The following is a 20412-nucleotide window of genomic DNA, read 5'->3' as shown; positions in this document are numbered from 1 at the left end:
CAAACGGAATATTATATATGGCATGCAGTTTTTTCAGGTTAGTATATATGGGTGTATTATAAATTATTTTTAGGGATTTATTTTGTATTACTTGGAGCTTGGAAAGGTTAGTATTCGAGGCGTTATTCCATACAGGTGAAGCATAGGTTAATAATGGTAATATGAGCGCGCGATATAATTTTATTTTATTTAGCGTTGATAAAGAACTATGGCGATTAAATATTGGATATATTGAGGATATACCCCGCATCGCCTTGCATTTCGCTGCCTCAATGTGAGATGCCCATCTCATTCTTTTATCAAACGTTGCTCCTAAATATTTTATTACTGACTGCCATTTCAGACTTTCTCCAGAGGGGGTTTTCAGATCTGAACTTGGACTCATATTCTAAATTACTTCGAACCAAGGCATAATATAATATTTTGATGGATTTTAAACATTTAAAATCTGTAAAAAGACGTAAGATAAACCGTAATGACTGAAGCGCCTTCGAGACGATATAATCGGTGTGTTTATCGAACAGTAAGTGCGAATCATGGAGCACACCCAGGTCACGAATTACCGTGTTTCTTTACAAACGTTCTCCCTTTAGTATATAACCGTTCTATAAGGGATCATGTTTTCGACTGAAAGTGACAACGCTGCATTTGGTGGGATTGACTTCCAGTTGATTAAAGGTGTAGTGTTTCTCTAGATTAATAATATCAGATTGAAGAGCCTTGACATCTTCAGAAGATGCAACGGCCGATTATATTTATATCACAATCATAAAAAAATACGTCGTATCGATAAGCATTTCAGTATCTGATACAAGTTTCAGTCCGATAGAACAACGGTATTCAAAATATCTCCAAAATACACATCCACACATACTAACACACACAGCCAAATATAACTTGTATCGAAAATGCTCTCATAGCCGGTATGTGTGTTTCATTATCAAATTTTGTTGATTATACTTCTTATATTCCCTAAAAACAGACACGAGTCCTGGGTTGTTCACAGTCGCATTTCTTTTTACACATATTATTACGTATTTAAATTCAATTGCTTCGTATATGTATGTTTTATATGTAGCATTAAAATGTATATACTGCAATGTTTCACTTGTAATTAAATTTTAATCATTTAATATTTCAGCTCTATTTACTGCAACATCGTATCTTCATTTCTCAGCCAGTGAATGAACATAAATTTGGACAAAGGTCACGAATCGAACCCTTTCCAGTCTTACTTCTACATTTATGCATCCAATTTGAGGTGAGTTTGACAAATATGTATGTAGATAATAATTTAGCAATCGCAATCGTTTAAAAGCAGGTAGGTTCAAGTCCGTGTCTTTATTTTCTCTTAGTATAAAAAAAAGTGCAAACCACTATAACAATGTTTACTATTTCTAATATACCTACGGTGACCATGTTTTTTTGAAGAAAATGAAGGACAACAAAGAATCGTTTTATAGCTTAAAAAATGCTCTTTAAGTTTAAATTATTCATTATGATATACTAACAAACAAAATTTAGAATTTTAAACAATCATATTAATGATACATTGTTGATATATTGAATTTAAGACAATTTGATAATTTTCACATTCTTAACCTTTTTATAATGATGTAACTTTAAAAAATCAAAAAAAAGTATGTATATATACAGCTCATTTGAAATTTTTATTTGGTAAAAATGCATGCTTCTAATGGGTCTATTTTTAATTGGTTCACGTATTGTTACGATACAGTGAATAAAACGATTAAGATACTTTTTCGTTACATCTAATATATTTACATATATATTTATTCAAGTTATCGTATAAAAATAACAATTTTAATTTCAATAAACGTCAGATGGGATGTTTCTTTACTTTGCCAAGGTGTGAAAAAAAATTTAAAATTTTGACACGTGTACTTACCTACCTCAAGCGACAGTATCGGCAAGTCACCAGTGCAATGTGAATTTTTCTTAAACGTTTATTACGTCTACTATTTACTAAATATAATATTATTTTCAAATAATTTAATATTTTAAAAAAACCAAATTTAATTTTTAATATAAAACGATTAAAATGAATAATGGCGCATCAAAATACTATAGTACATTGTTTCAATATGTGTAATACATTGTTCGGATAGAAGAACATTATGACAGTTAAATGAATTATAAAATAAAAAAAAAACTCGAGTAAAAAAAAACTGTAGTAAAAAATAAATGTATTTAATAAAACTGTAGTAATAAAATAATGTACTAAAATATAAATAAAATAAAAAGGCAATTTAAACAATATTTCAACAACAAATGTACAAATATGTGGGATTTCATGATAAATATTTCAATCAAAGGGTTTTCAATGATTGGGGTTTCAATCAAAATTATGATCCTGGCTCCTGACTCTTTTATTACCAACAAAGCATTTAAATCTCTTGGATTCCTACTCCGCTCAACAAAACCTTTAATGATCCTTATGTACTTAAATTACTTTATTTTTCCTTTGTAAGGTCTCACCTTGAATTTGCCTCAATTATCTGGTCACCTTTTTATTTATCCCATATTAATTGTATTGAGAAAGTTCAACTTAAATTTATTAAATCCTTACGCTACCTTTTTCCTACCTATACCCATTCTACTGTTTCCGACATTTTAAAAATCCTATCTTTTAACAATCTTTCTGTCAGGCGACGACATACTGATGCTATATTCTTCTTTAAGCTCATAAATGGTTTCCTTGATTGTTCTGATTTACTGAATAAGATTAATTTCAGAATCCCAGTTCGGTACTCTAGATACGTTGCACTCTTTTCACTTGATCCTTTCAATACTAATTCCCAAAAATATTCTTATCTGCAGCGCATTTATCGTATGTTTAACGGAGAGCTGAATGAGGTTGATCTATTTGGTATTTCCCTACATCAATTCAGGTCTAACATCAAGAGAATCTTGACCGATTGATTCATTTCTTCTCCTATTCTATTATATTTTATAACCTTTTTCCAATATGTCCAATATTTTTATACTTTATTTTAGTTATGTAATGTGCTATTTAATCATATTATAGCTTTCATTCTTTTCCTTTTCATTTGTTTATTTTGTATTTACCTTTTTCATTTATTTTATATTTGTAAATTTCAATTTCTTCTTATATTCTATTTTATAACCTTTTCCCAATATTTTAATACTATAGTTTAATTATGTAATGTTCTACATATTTTGTCATGTTATAGCCTATATTCTTTTCTTTTTCATTTGTTTTCCTTATATTTATCTTTTTCATTTTTTTATATTATCTTTGTAAAAATCAGTTATTGGACTCGGATGTTACATATATTATATATTTACTATTTTTTTTTATACATATGTATCTATGTACATCCGGTTGTCTGTTGATTTTTCAATTAATAAAATAAAATAAAATAAAATATTAAGCCTGTATTGGTTAGAAAGTTTGTTTTGATTTGAGGTTATAGGTTAAACGTAAACCGAACAGTGTTGCCACCCTGCATAAAGGCTGGTGTGGCAACACCCAAGACCATTGGCTCAGATAGCCTCCACAAAACTATAAATATTTATATATTAGAGATAACGAGAACCTATAAAGCAAATTTTATAAAATATAGAGTCAAAAAAGAAAAAGTTATAGGCGTTTAAATAATTAAATTTGACAGCGAGATGGCAGGGTGAAAAGTAATGAAACTACCGATGTGAATGATGAATGTGACAGATAAACGTCACCGTGTAATACGATGCAGTATTTTCAAACGTGTCTAATACGATATTTTTTCACCATCGTAATTGCGGATGATACCTTAACTTATATTGATGACCAAAATGAGCAATATGGCAATTGTTCTGTACCAAAATGTTATTACGAATATGATTAATATTAAGAGGTTTTTTCCCTTTTTATTTTCACAGTAATCTTTCTGGACATGCATACAAAAAATCCTGAAAGTTTCATCGTAATCAGTTCTTTGGTTTAGGAGCCTATTCGAGACAGACAGACATTGATTATATATATAGGTAAATAAAGTAGTAAATTTGAAACAATTGACTTATTTCATATTTAATACTTTTTTTTAAATTGAACGATCAAAAAAAATTAACTTGATTTTTTTCTTTGATTACAGTGTTAGCAGAGAATTTCAAATTGGATGCATTAGTTGAAAAACTGCAAGTCTAATATTTCTTATATTGTAAGTGAAGATTTTCGCTCGACTTCGTGTCAAAAATGGAACCCAGCAGTTCGAAAACCTCCGGAGAAAATCCTGAATTTTCTCTAGAACAGAGATTGGAATATTTTGTAACGAGCTTCGTCACAGAACTGGAATCTGCATTGACTTCCCATCAAGATGGAGGAATAATTGAGAAATCGGGAAAAAATCCAGAAGTTTCGACAACTGTTCCAGGAATTTCACAAATCAAAAAAGGAGTGGACGAATTAGTGAAATTTTCCCAGCTTGTGTTTGAAAAGCCCTTTCAAGTCTTAGAAAAAAACAAATCATTACAGTATCATGAGATAGTCTACGGCTTTCACAAAAATAAAGATAAAGGCAGACAATTGTTTGTGGATATTGCCGTTGATGTATTTGAAAGTTATGAATCGCAGTTTAATGGAATCACTTCTAAGCGAGGACCTCACAAGGCAATTCAAAGAGTAGCAAAGGATGCTGCCCAGCGTTTTCTGAACAGTTTTAAAATTTATGGAGAATCAGATAGTGAACACGGCTTCAAGGATAAATTCCAAAAAAAAATGAGATCTTTAAAACAAACTTTCAAACCTCAATTGTCCCCGTCAAAAAGCGATTTTGAATTAAATGCTCAGAAGGTAATAGAGGGGAGATCCAATACACGATTGGGTATAGCCCCAGGTATTCAATTCAAACCCGGTTACGACATTCAATATAAATGTAAAGAATTTGGCAAAGGGTGTGAAAAGATACACAATGATTGGAGAACGTCCAGTCTATTCGACAAAGTTGGAGTTGTAGTAAAAATAGAAGATTTAGAAGATTATGATGTGCTTGATAGAAATATATCTAAATGCGATAAATACGGTTATCGACGTCTTTTACCAGATGAAATTTTAAATACAGAATATGGATATACTGGAAAATGTCAAAGAACGTGCATGCATCCACAGTATTCACAAAATAGAGACTTTTATGACTCAAAGCGCACAACAATATTGAAATCAATAAATGAAAACGACGGAGTAGCTGTTAATGAAGCAAAAGCTGATTTGGAAAATATCAAAGATGAAGTTCAAAAACAAGGACATGAGAGCAGAAATAATGTGTTGATGTTAGTGGACAACATTAGTAGTAAGGAGCACCGGGAGAATAAATTAGAAAAACTTGGTCAAACTAATATACATATAGAGACGACATGTAGCGGAAATAGGGATATTCCGCATGAAATAGAAAAAGTTAAATCAATGATCACAAATCAAAAACAATCTAATGATCCTATTTTATTTTGCATTACGCCTCCCGTGAAATCATTTGAGGGAAGAATAGAAGAATTGAAAAAAATACATGATGCATTAATGGAAAAATCAACCGCCGTAATTTCTCGGGCAGTTTTCGTCGTTGGACTGGGAGGCATTGGCAAAACGGAACTGTCAAAAAAATATGCACTCAAATACAAAGAATATTATTATAATCGTGTTTTTATTAATTCTGAAAAGAGCGAAACTATACAGAATTCTTTTAAAGAGTTAGCGAAACAAATGAAAATTCAGATATCTTTTGAGGAAGAACGAGATAGCGTTGTTACAGAAATTTACTCACGTTTACACAAAAGTGGGAAAACACTCGTGATATTTGATAACGTAGAAGAATACAAAGACATTAAACCGTTTATTTTCAATAATTCCGCTGATGATAATTGCGTACATACCTTGATCACTTCTAGATGCCAAAAGTGGGACATCGGAGAAAAAGGTGATATTAAATTAATATATTTAAATAAATTCACCGAAGATGAAGCTGTGGCCTATTTTATGAAATATTTAAAAGACGAAGATGAGGCCGATCTTAAATTGTTAAATAGTTTATTGGATGGGCTTCCGTTAGCGATTTGGCAAGTGGTTGGATATATAAATCAGCAAAATGAAGACAGTATATGGGAAGATAGCGAAATATGCAAAGTAAAAGATTATGTTCAGTTATATACAGAACAATGGAAAAGACTACTCAGCGAGGGCCCCAATGGAGAAGATAATGTGTGTGAGAAAACAATTGCGACGACTTGGTCAATCACAATGCGAAAATTTGTTCAGATTGGAGAATGCGGGGAATCGGCTTTGTCAATATTAAAAATCATTTCATACCTGGCACCTCACGATATCGATGTCAAAAAAATATTTTTAAAATTTGAAAAAGACGAAAAAAAACTTGAGAAGGCCTTCAAACTGCTTAGAGATTATAGTATGGTGAATGTCGAGAAAGGAAAAGTCAGCGTCCATCGTTTGGTACAACGAGCTGTTAAAATGTATTTAATTGAAAAGAAGGAGGATGAAAAGTATTTGTTAAAAGCGTTGAAGCTATTAGAAGAAAGCTATTTTCGAGAGCATATAATGAGTGTATGGGAATATTTATCTAATTACCCCCAAATAGTGAAAAAACATTATGGTAAATCCAAGTATTGTTATACTAAGCTAACTCCCATGCATTTATTAGTTTGTTATCGGAATGATGTTACTGTGATGGTTAAAATATCTAAAATATGTGAAAGTGACTGTATCAATTGTAAAGATATTATTGGAAGAACACCTTTGGACATTGCGACGAAACGTGAAAATATGTCGTTAGATGTCGTTAGATATTTAGTTAAAACGGGGGCTGATGTTAATTGTAAAAATGATTCTGACAATACTCCTTTGCACAATGCGACTGAACACGGGGATATAAATGTCATTCAATATTTGGTCGACAATGGGGCTGATGTTAATTGTAAAAATGACGATGACGATACTCCTTTGCACAATGCGACTAAACACGGGGATATAAATGTCATTACATTTTTACTTCAAAATGGGGCTGTTGTTAATTGTAAAAATAGTAATGGCGATATTCCTTTGTACAATGCGATTATAAAAGGCGATATAAATGTCATTCAATATTTGGTAGAAAATGGGTCTGATGTTAATTGTCAAAATAAGTTAGACGATACTCCTTTGCACAATGCGATTAAACACGGCGATATAAATGTAATTAAATATTTTGTAAAAAATGGGGCTGAAGTTAATTGTCAAAATGTTTTTGATGAAACGCCGTTTTATTTTGCCGCACGTAATGGGAATGAAGAAATTGTAAAATTTCTCGTTGCCAAGAAAGCAAAGAAATCAAATTGTTACAAAAACGACACTCCATTAGACGTGGCTGTATTTCAAGGTCACGATATGGTCGTTGATATTCTGATGTCAAATTGCAACGATGATGATTTGTTCTACGCCCGTTTAAAAAAAGCAGCAAGAATGGGTGATATCGATAAATGTGGGGAAATTCTTCAAACATTTAAAGTGACGAAACCCGATCTCTTCGAATCGCTGTTTAAAGCAAGCGATGATTTTCATTTTGCGTTAAAAGATTCTACCGCTTACATCACTCAATATCTATTAAACTGCAGAATGAACGTAGATAAGTTTGATAAAAACAAAAACTCACCTCTGGTTTTGGCGGCATTAAAAAATAGCAGTATTGAAGTATTTATAAATCTTTTAAATCCTGGTACAATAAATGAAGAGATCGAAACAGCGCTTTTCTACACTGCGAGAAATGGTGATGAGGATGTATTCAAATTGCTAATGAGCAAGATAACAAATCTAAATATTCGAGATGAAGCCAATCGCTCGCTGCTTCATTGGGCTGCAGAAGGGGGCAATGTTAATATTCTACAACTACTTTACGATAATGGAGTCCGTATACACACGTTTGATAAATATTACGAAACACCACTCTTCATTGCTGTAAGATGTAGTCATTATGAAGCGATAAATTATCTAATGAAATTGGGAGCTTCTACAAATCTAGTGAACCAAAGATACGAAACAATGATTCATTATGCTGCAATATATTGTGATGTGGATTTATCTGAACTACTTTTAAGTAAAGTAAAATATTTAGGCATTATGTTGGATAGAGCGTATCGCTCGCCAATGCATTGCGCTGCAGAAGGGGGTAATGTTAAAATTTTGCAATTGTTAGTCGACAAAGGAGTGGAAATAGATCTTCCTGATGAATTCGGCGAAACACCACTCCTCATTGCTAAAAGACGTAATAATTCTGAAGCGATAAATTATCTAATAAAAGTGGGAGCAAATCCAAATCAAATAATTAAAAAAACGTAATTAAACCATAAAGTAATTTAATGAAATAAAAAAGTACTGAAATGTATAAAGTAATTATGAAATCGGCCTAAATGACCATTTCAGAAGAATATTATGAACTAAATAGTATTTACTAAAAACTGTTATGATTCATGTTTAATATTACGTTTTTCATCTACAAAAAAAAAAAAATCAAATTAAATACTATTTAACGAGGATTTTTTTCAAACACTGCAGATAATTTTTGACTTTCAACAAGAACGAGTCTTAAAAATTTCCAAGAAAAAAAATTGAGCAATAATTAATCAATTTTGGCCAAATGACCTTTAACTATATTTAACCAAAGGGTTTGTATGTTTTATTTAATCAAAAGTATGTACATACATATGTACCTATACATACATACATAGAAAGTCTAACTTTTACAAAGCATAAGTTTTAAACCAATATAATTATAATATGGCAATATTTTACATTAAAACAAACAAATAGCTTCATTAATGGTTATGCATAGCTCGGCGGAGATTCATTAAATGGACTTTTCGCGTACACAGTGCACATGCATACTAAATATAAACTTAACAGTCACTTTATTCTATATTTATATTTTTTCAATTAAGTTAGATTTTTTTAATTATTTTATAATTGTTGACTTACATATGTTATTAAGATTTTTTGTTAAATTTTAATTTATTTGGAGTGATTGAAATTTAATATATCTTTCATGATTGCTTTTTTATATTTATTTATTCTTTAAAAATTTAGAAATTCATTACAGGTAATTATTAATAATATTGTAATTAGTTATTATCAATAATATTATATATTATAATAATGTTATATTTAATAAAAACTCTAGACATAACAGGTTACTTTAAAATGGTTTTAAAAGTTGACCTGAGTCAAAAATTTCAATCCACACATGCAAAAATCCAAAATTGAGAAATAAAAATGAGTCATTTATTTAGAAATAATTTTTAATTTTGTAGTTATTAAGAAATTCATTTTAATTTTAATCTATTTAGAGTGGTTGAAATTTTAATACTTCTTTTATCATTTTATCATTGCTTATTTTTTATATTAATTTATTCATAAAATTTTAGAAATTTGTATAAAAATTCTCCTGTTTAAACCTAAATTTCTAACCAAAAGAGGTAATAATTAATAATATTGAAATAATTTTTAATCAATAATAATATAATCGGTCATGATTATTAATATTTCTAGACATTTAAGGTTTCTTTCAAATTATTTTTAAAGTTAACTTAAGCCAAAATTTCAATAGACACATGCAATAATCAAAAATTAAGTGAAACATACAGTTTTGTGTATACAAATATATCTTCCAGATCATTAGAACATATATTACATAATAAACATGTGTATGTATAATATCTCAGATTTCACCTCATTCTTTTATATGTAATATATATTTAAATACAATGGATATAATCCAATTAGAATGATTATTTTGCTATCGGATTTGCAATATTTATTTTCATGATAAATGAGTGTTGATTTTCGTTAAACTTTATGATTTCAAAGCTTTAAATTGTTCAATTCAAGACTAATTTGGAAAATTGTTTTCTTACATAATTTAAACGAAATGTAACAAAGAACCATTCATTTTTATTTTCAATTTTGTGCCTGACTATTGTAGTATGAGGGGGCACATATGTATGTAATATAAGTAAATAGAAGGATATATGTAATGTAATATGTATATTTAATATACGTGTGTAGTAATATTAAGAAAGAACTTAAGCCATTTTTGTTGGAGGTGTATTCATTTGTCTTATATTTTTATAAATATTATCTTTATAACATACAAAGGTTGTTTCATTTAAAACTCTGCCAACAAAATCTGCAATAAAATGCGAATATGAATGAGGAATTGTAAAAAAGTGTTTGCTTTTTGGTGGAATGGGTAAAGTATCACAGATGTTCTAATTCAAGGTCGATGAGCAATAGGTTTGTATGGGAAGTATTGAATAAACAGTTTTTAGATTAAATTTTACCAACTCAGCTGATTCTTTTCTTATTATTCGGTCTGAAATGCAAGAAGAAGGAAGGATCTTCGAAGACCCATTATGATTAAAAAATGCAACATTGTAATACGTTTTTAAGGTACTATTTGAAAACCAAATACATTTAAAGAAAATCAAATCATTGAAAGGCATAACAATTAACACTTCGATTCTTCTAAATAAATATTTACGACATTATTTCGCGATGGTACATCAAATTTATATGAAAAAATACAAAATCCACATAGATAATTCAATGGATCACAAAAAACAATTCCATTTGTGTGTTCAAAATGAAATTCGGCTCATAAAGAATGGATAAGTAAATTTAAATTGCAAAGGGTAGATATACCCACGATAGAAATCTTAAATTTTAAGTTGAACTTGTTAAATGCTTAAAATAGCATAATCTAAATGGCCTTCATTTGCGTCGAAAACAAAATAAAAAAAACATATTTTTTTAATTAATTGGCTTTTTTTAAATTAAGTAGATTTCAATAAAAAAATAATATCTATTATATTTAGGACATTTTAATTAAGAAAATTATATTTCAAAGTTGACATATACCTTATAGACAAATTATGCAAAATTATAAACCAAGTATTTTTTCTCAGCTTCCATTAAGTTTTCATCCAGATGTACATATGTAGGTACAGTCAATTACTACTGTTACATATATTTTTAATGTGATGTTGGTTGCACAGATATTAAATAACTTATAACAGAGATGTATTTATGCGTTTAACATCTGAATAATTGCCCATCAGCGAATATACTTACATACTTATGAATGTATATGTAAATACGAAAGCACACATTCATTGACGAACAAGTTAATAAGAAATGAAAACTCACTAAACGAATCGTCGAATCATACACACATAAGAGTGTTTACTTAATTGTATAAACATGTCTAGATTCTCCTACACAATAAGTATCCACCGGCAAAGATAAATATTTCGCATAAGTCAAATTCGCAATTCGTTAACCATCATCGAACTATGATAATTTTGCGTAGGGGTGAGTTCAGGATCCAAATGAAAGGCCAAAGTCGCTTCACAGCATTTACTTCACGATTTAAGAAGTTCACACGGATCCAGCGCTCACTTCAGAATAATCTGCTCTACCGTCTATACCTCCTTATAAAGGACGAGTTGCCCATCACAGCTTCCCCGATCCATTAATGTGTCTATTGTGTAGGCTCGTAGGTCTACCCTGGCGAATTACACGCTTCTAAAAATTCTATCGGGCACTTTTTGAGTCCCATTTAGCCTAATCCGGGGTCTCTATTGTTCACTCCCGAATGCACCTAGACAGTGGATACTCTCTCCCGTGTTCTCATGTTACAATAATAATGTCGCGACAAATTGTCAAGTAGCGAGCGAAAGTCAATCGTATCTAAACATGTCTTCAAAGTTTTATACAATACGAAAACGCACTTTTTAACATTAAATCAGAAATATTTGAAAGTGAAACTTTCTTTATGCACGGTATAGTGAATTGTTTTGACACGTCATGAAAATTTACAAAGCTGAAACGTAGCACGAAACGATCTTTGATAATTTGATAACACACCTTGCCCGTTTATTATCTGGTATGTATAGGTACATATGTATGTCATGAAGTTTTACTTCTGTTCTGTGTGATATAAAATCTAATATGTAATTTCTACAGAGACTTTGTATGTAAATATGTATGTAAGATTTGTAGGAAACATCGTAAACAAATATAATTTACTTTATTCCAGTTAATTTGGCCGTAGATAGTAGTCTACTGAAAATTCAACAATTTACATTCGGGGTTTGTAAATAGATTACAGGAGATCTGTGATCGATCTGCATTGGAATTTAGCATTATTTTTATTTATGAATTGGTCAGAGCATTAATACTTAAATTGAAGCGTTACTTTTTGATAATTCTAATGGTACCTTAGAACAGACTTTCTCCGTTGTATTAACTGAGCTACAGAAGTTTTGAGAAATAATATAATAATACATCGTTCAATAAAAAAAAAAAGATATTTATTATTACCAAAAAATTCGGATGCGGTTTTATCTATTATATTATTTGAGGACTATAAGATGTATTAATAACAAAATTCGATAATTCAACATCGTTCATGTTTAATAAAAAAAATGATAATTATGAAATCGAATGTGATTTTATTTATGCATTTGAGGAATAAAAGAAATATAAAAAAAAAATTCGACAATGAAACATTTGTAAAGACACGTTCACGCATACCGGTTATGCGAGGATTTTCGATACAAATTGAGCGTAAATATATGTAAACTTACACAAGACAAAAGTACTACTTATAGCTGTCGGATTTTGTTCAAAATTTTTTGATTTTTTATTACCTAATATCACTATAAAATTTTAAAATTCAAATTTCAAGAATATAGAAAAGAATTAAAAAGTTAAAATAAAAAAATGAAATATCGTTTTAAAAATACTACTCTCAGTTAACGAATTCTTGCCATAACTTTATAAACTCAACTAAATACATACATATATATATATACATATACATATAAATATACATATAAATATAATATAAACATGAATACATACATATACATATAAATATAAATATGTATATTCTATAATATAAATACATTTTTGACTTTTTTTGAAAAGGAAAAAATCCCACTTTCAGTTTATACAATTTATTTTTTTATTTATTCTTATCACATTGGTATTAGAATTATTCATGAAGAGCAAAAGTAAACAGAAACATTGAGAAAGAGTAAACTTTTTCCGGTTAATTTAAAAATATTTATATATCCATAAGTTTTAAATATTATTTTGATTATAATTTATTTATTTTTTAGATACAAGTGTTCGAAATCAAAAGTGTTCGGAATAAAGTTTCGTGTACTTAGTGGATTATGTTAAAAAGCTTATCAAAATTCAATTATATATTCCTCCATTTAATTTTTAATGTTAATTTTCAATAATGCTAAAATTACGTGATTCGAAAGCTCCAAATTACTACTAAAAATATCCAAACTACTACATGGGAACTGTGACATTATGTGAATTAAAGACAAACATGTGAACTTATAATTGCGTAATTTGAGTAAGGATTTTTTTTTCTCCTCCCAAAAATACTCGCACTCTATACCTAGGAGAATACTTGCAGAAAACAAAGAGAAGAAAATGGTATGGTATTCTTTCAACGCACTATAACCATGTTTACATCAACACAACATTGACAATGTGGAATGCGTCAAACTTATGTAACTCTTTTCATAGCCTTGCGATGAGTTTGAAATGAAAAGGTATGATAGTTTCAAAATTAAATCTTTTCAGTGATCAAGATATATTCCATATATCTACATAAATAACTGCATAATGTGAGCACAATATAACGTATTGGAAAAAGTCCACAAAAAATCCTGCCGGTTTCTCTAATTTAAAATATGTCAATACTATTCTTGGTCTATCTAATGTAGATTTTACTATGGCAACTGCAAAAATATCGTTCTTAACCAGACTCATTATTACGAACCCAACATTTGCTACAGCCTCGTTTGATAATTTTCGGTAACTTTTCTTCAAATACTTGTCTTATCCAGCTGTAAAGGGCTTGTGTATCCAGCTGTCTACTGTGGCCTTGTGTATAGATTTCTAGAATTTCAACGAATTGAATAAATAACTTTAGGGAAAGGGGAAAGTTGTATTAATGATGTTTGAAAATATCAAAATATTTATGACTGAACTTGACATCTTCACAAAAGATTGGAAACCAAAAATATCAAATATTTTCCACAACCACAGAAAGATTTCCAGAATACAGTAAGTTTTGAAAATACACCTGATATTCAAAAAAATGCAATTAAAACATATCAAATTATCATACAGGAAATAAAACAAGCTTTTCAGGATAAATTTAACCAATTCAAATGTTTGGAAAATACAATTCATTTTCTTTTATATCCACACAAAACGGATTTAGAAATAATTCAGTTAAACAATTTAATGTGGCTAAGTATCAATGACTTTACCTCCTGCATAACCTTCACCAGAAAACTATGTCCAGTTGACTTTCCTCATTCAATCAACGGACATAGACTCACAAGGGTATCGGAAATTAGGGATTTGGGAGTCTTTTTAAACTCTGATCTATCCTTTAGTAAACATATTGACAATGTTGTAGCTCGAGCGTCGAAGGCCCTCGGGTTCGTCATCCGGTCCTCCAAATGCTTTACTTCTATAAAATCATACAAAATACTATATTGTGCATACGTAAGAAGTATTGTTGAGTTTGCATCCCAAGTTTGGAACCCAGAGTACTCTGGTGCAAGAGACAGATTGGAGCGCATTCAGAAGAGATTCTTGAGGTACGTCAGTAGCCGTTTTGGATTAACCTATACTTCCTATGAAGATGCTTGTAGGTGTCAGCATATACTTCCTCTTGTCAAAAGAAGGGAGATAGCTGACATCTCAACAATTTTGAACATCCTTAACGGCTCGATCGACTGTCCTCAATTATTGAGCAGACTATCATTGCGTGTACCAAATAGAATGACTAGATGTAATGAGCTCCTTTACATACCTAATACTTTTTCTAATTATGGAAGAAGCTCATTCATCTGGCGTGCAAGCTCCACCGTCAACACACTAATCTTAACAATTTCTATGTTTGACTTATTTAATATTAATGCTATACAAGCTAGAGTAATTATTGCAAATTTGTTTTTCGATGATTAATTTTAATGAAAATTTACGATTGTGATTATGAATTTTTATTTTGATGTATTTATTTTGTCTTTTTGTTTTTTGTTATATATTATATTTTTTTTATTATTTCATAATTTTTATCATATTATTATTCTTATTATTTTGATATTTTTATTATACTGTTATTTCTATTTTTTTTCTTTTTTTGTTTTCTTTAACTATCTTACTCTATTATCATTTTTGTTTCTTATTTTAAATGTTTGAGCTTTTCTTTTTTTTACCTATATGTGAAAATTATTAATGGTTTACTTAACATAATTATTTTTTTTTTTACTATCAATCTACATATGTAACTTAATAAACTGTAAATTTTCCAAATAAATAAATAAATAAATAAATAAAAATTTCAAGCATAAGTTGGAAAAATAAATTTTAAAACTTGATTTTCGAAGTAAATGGGAAAATTTCTGAAAGTAGTGCAGATAATAATAATCCAACTTTGAAAATTGATATCATGATATTACACGTGTGGGATTCTATGCCAGACAATAATAAATCAATGAATAAATTTGAAAATGCTGTTTTAACGTTTTTTGTAACCACTTTTTTCATCAATGAACTTCACAAAAACCTACAAAACGACTTGGGAATGAATTAACTGCAAAATGCGTTAAACTGATAAATACGGACATAATATTAAGAAACTATATGAAAATAAGCAACAACAGATTTCACATTAAATATACTTATATAAATTTAATTATACATGCAACTATGTATGTGTAAAAATTTTTACTAATAAATAAGATTTCATAATATATTTTAAATATATTCTTTATTTATTTATTCCTTGTTCATCCAAATACTCAATAGAGGCGCTACTAGTCATGTTGTCACACGAGAGGGAGTTCTAAGCATAACTCCATAAATATAAATTTTTGACGTTGACCTTAATTTTTTTGCTCTTCACTTGTAAAAGTATAGTAAAATAATAAAAAAAGTAAACCGTCTTGGAGGGTCAACTGTTTAACTTTTCTGTTAACAAATCTATGCATTACCAAATTTATTAGTATTCTTTTTACTCTCCTCCCGCCTTCAAATGACTTCAATGGGTAGTTCTAACAAAAATAATTAACGAAATTTGACACCTATGTACTTTTCAAAAAGGTTCGCCATCACTTCTCTATACTATACATTACATTTCACTAAGTACATGCATTTGAAATTGAATACATATTATAGATTGTTATCTTAACCGCCGTAAGTATGTAGTTGTGGTATATCGACATACATAGCATTTGTTAGATATGTACATATGTATGTATGCACAATGTACATATGTATGTACAGTGTTGGCAACAAATGCGGTCGGCTTAATTAAGCGATATGCGTCCTAAACTCCGTCATATTATAATATTAGTACAAATTGTGTCACTTGTAAAAAGTGCGTAGCTGATTGTTATAAAATGATAGTAATATCGCATCTAAATTACTTTAAACTCTCAATATATAGTATTTCTATAAATCATAGTCATCAAGTCCAGTTGCAAAGATGCTTGAATCTTAAAATTGTAAAACGAGAGCTGCAGTATTACATAATTTATTGAAAAAGTTTAATTTGAAATTTGAGGTATTGAGTTGCTGCCGGAAATATGTATACTCATTTATGCCGGGAACCTTACAGTTTAGAATAGTTTATTAATACTATGATTGCTTTAATGATAAAATTGAAGTTGTAATCATATTAACAATGAAATTGTAATGTAATCCATACAGTTAAGAATAGTTTATCAATGTATGATTGTCCATAAATGAGTTTATGTATTTACAGAAATGAACTTTTCAATCATCAGATAAATTAAATCAGCTGATAACTAAAAATAAAACTATCACTGTTTGATCTGTGTACATATGTAGCTTGTATTGGTTAGAAAGTTTGTTTTGGAGGAATAAACAATGAAATTTGAGGTTATGAGTTGCTGCCGGACATACATATTTATACTCATTTATGCCGGGAACCTTTAGAATAGTTTATTAATATTAAGATTGCTTTAAGAATAGTTTATCAATATATGATTGTCCATAAATGAGTTTATGTATTTACAGAAATGAACTTTTCAATCATCAGATAAATTAAATCAGCTGATAACTAAAAATAATTGTATGTATGTAAGCTTATTGTAATAAACTAAATGTATATAAGCTTATTGCAAATCATATTAACAATTAGATACAATATAACTTCTTATTGAATACTTATCTCGCAGATAAAACTCTGTGAAGAGATATACTTTTAGCCGTGAAATGTCAGATCTGATATATTTGGCCGAAAATCAATATATATCGTGTATTACATTACATGAAGCTAGACGCCAAATTTGAAATTTATATATACATATGAGAGTTAAAACTATAAATATTTAAATATTAGAGATAACGAGAACCTATAGATCAAATTTTATAAAATACAGAGTGAATTATATGCGTTTAAACAATTAAAATCTGATATCGCCATATCAAGGCGAAAAGGTTGAAGATAGATTATGGTAGTTTGCCGTACCGTCATAGACGTCACCGTACCCGAGATTCTGGATATTTGATACGCATTGTATACGATATTTTATCTCCAACGTAATGGCAGACGATACATTAACGTATATTGATGACCAAAATGAGCAATATGGCAAAGTATGAAAACGATCGGATAAGAGATAAGAGATATAAAAAATGACCACTAACACGAAAACCACGTGAACTTAATAAGAGGTAAGTAAAAATGTCCTATCTGAAATGCGAGGGAATATAAAGAGTGTAAGTAGAAACCTAGAAACTGAAAGGGGTTTAATTGCTGCAACCGAAGAACGACAAATCTACTTAAGTTAATAAAGTCTTTAAGTTAATTGAGTTAAATGAGTTAAGAAGTGGCAGATTTTGAGTTATAAAGAAAAATAAAATTTATAAAAACACAACAAAATATTCGGTTGTTCCCAAACCATGACTTTATTTATTTATTTGACGAATATAATAAATATTGAAAACAAAATTTAAAAATCATTTTTGATAAAAGTTTGAGTGCTAATGTAGGGAAATTCACACACGACAAAAGTTCTACTTATATTTGTCGGATTTTATTCAAAAAAATTTCAAGGTACATGGAAATCTCTAGAATACGTGCTTAATTATTTTTTCGATATAATATAATATTAAAATTCGTTCTAAAATATACTGCGAATTTTTAGCAGTCATCAATTCATCGTATTAATCGCTTCAGTCCTCTCCCCAGCAGTCCAAGCACCAAGAATAATACTTGAATTTTCTCATGAAGGCACACATATTAAAAGGTCTGAAACAAACAGTGGAAGAAAGATCAAGCAAAAGTAAACTCCTTTCGGTTAGGTTAAGATTAAAATATTTATATCTAGAAGTTTATTTAATTATTTTTATTATAATTTATTTAATTTCAAAGTTAATTTTATTCGAAATAAAGTTAAAAGTATTCGAAATAACGTTAAAAGTTTTCGGAATAAGATTTCGTGTACTTGGTGGATACTATTAAAAAGCTTGTAAAAATAAAATTCAATTATATGTATGTACATTAAGGCTTCTAATCCCGGGATCCCGGTGTTTTCTGGTACCGTGAATCCCGGTGCTGAAACTAGTCTGAATACCGGGATTACGGTGCTGGCAGAAATTTCTTTTAAAATATTATTTTTACAAAAATAATATGGAAAATAACATATTTGAAACAAATTTTAACTGATTCGAACTCAGAATCGACCACTGATCACGTTTTCGTGATCTAGAAAAAATGTGTGTGTGTCTGTGTTTCTGTGTGAGTGTATGTATTTTTATTGCGTGTCAGTGTATTTTGGGCATTTTTTGAACACTGTTCGTCCTATCGAACTGAAACTTAGTAATGGTTACAGAAATTTTTATCGATTCACCGTAATTTTTTTTCAAATTTTCAGTTTGACCGGAAATGGTACCTACTCTTATAGGTGTCCTCTTTCTTTTTAAGTTTTTGAATTAAATTATCTCCCAAACCACTCATGAAATCGGACTGAAATTTATTACTTGTAATATAAATTATTAATATTATACCCCAATATTTTTTCCTAAACCGAAAGTAGTACTTTTAATTTAGAGAATCAAGGTTTTTTTTATGTTTTTCTAAGAAATTCTTTAATTTATTGAACTGAAATTTTACCAAGTTATGTATAAAAGTTGGTAAGCATCCGTCAACCAGAAGTGGCAGTATACCCTTGTTCAATTTTTTATTCCACTATCTTTTTCGACCCCTTTAACATGTGTGCTCTTCACGTAAAAATTCAAGTATAATTGTTGTATCAATGTGATGAAAATAAAAAAAAAATCACTAAATATAATAAACCGGAAGCGAGATTTTTTCCTCTCAGAAAAGTCAAAAATGTTGTGACAATGATTCTTTCCACGCCCTGAACATATTTAGCTGAAAATTTATATTTGTATTATTTTTGTAGTAACATAGAATTGATAAGTTTTTGGTCGAAATTCGTAGGCCGGAAGTAGAACTTTAGTCTTGGGTAAGTTTTCCTACATTTGTGTTCAATTTGTATTGAAAATGCTCATAGCCGGTATGTGTGAACGTGTATGTACATACATGCATATGTTCGATTATCGAATTTTGTTTTTTATCCATCTTATATTCCTCAAATACATACATAGATAAAGTCGTAGGTTTGTCACTTCCGAATTTTTTACATAAAGTAAATATAATTGGAGTTTTTTTATATTAAGTGGATTGCGGGCGGCTGCCTCCCACCACCCACTGCTCTCAGCCCATTGCCCACAGCCCACTGCCAACGCCCACGACTGCCGATCGTCTCGGAGACCAGCCCCTCGCGTTTGCAACGTCTGCCCCAGGGATAACGAGACGTTCGCCATCGACGAAGAGGACATCTTCGTGGTGAGGGCTAAATCCCATGCCCGAGTCATCACATCGGCATCCGAATCATCAACTCGGGCCCCCACATTTAATCGAACACGTCAACACGTGCGGTCCCGACATACACTTTTGTAGTTTATTTAATATTTTTTAACGCATTGTAACCGAGTGAGTATCATTAGTCATTACAACATTGACAATGTGAAACGCGAAAGATTTAACTTTTTCCATTACCATAATAGTTTCGAAATTAAATCTATTCAGTGATTGAAAAGTATATATTCTATGTATCTACACAAATAACTGGTATATAGGTACTTGGGTACTAATTGGAAAAAGTCCACAAAAATTTCTATCGGTTTCTCTACTTTAAAATGTACGAATGCTCCATCCGAAGTATATTTTGTGATCGCAATTGCAAGAATGTCGCTATTAATATCGTTCTTAATCGGAC

At 29.8% G+C, this 20412-nt stretch overlaps 1 protein-coding gene across 8 annotated transcripts in view; it reads left to right on the top strand.

Moving 5' to 3' along the window:
- The window catches only part of LOC143920574 (uncharacterized), a 40445-nt gene extending 31852 nt beyond the window's left edge, over positions 1-8593 (top strand). For 5 of the 8 annotated variants that reach the window (XM_077443499.1, XM_077443500.1, XM_077443505.1 and 2 more), the window contains 3 exons: positions 1142-1261; positions 3907-4011; positions 4119-8593. In XM_077443499.1, the coding sequence (XP_077299625.1) occupies positions 4220-8341 (4122 nt within the window). In that variant the 5' untranslated portion in view covers positions 1142-1261; positions 3907-4011; positions 4119-4219 and the 3' untranslated portion in view covers positions 8342-8593. The remainder of the gene's footprint in view (positions 1-1141; positions 1262-3906; positions 4012-4118) is intronic. The other 3 variants (XM_077443506.1, XM_077443504.1, XM_077443507.1) reach the window with 1 other exon arrangement.
- Positions 8594-20412: the final 11819 nt, after the last annotated feature.

The sequence above is a fragment of the Arctopsyche grandis genome, chromosome 12 (genome assembly GCF_051622035.1).
Source record: "Arctopsyche grandis isolate Sample6627 chromosome 12, ASM5162203v2, whole genome shotgun sequence".
NCBI lineage: Eukaryota > Metazoa > Arthropoda > Insecta > Trichoptera > Hydropsychidae > Arctopsyche > Arctopsyche grandis.
Note: the sequence above shows the minus strand (reverse complement) of the source record. Positions and strands in the feature narration are given on the sequence as shown.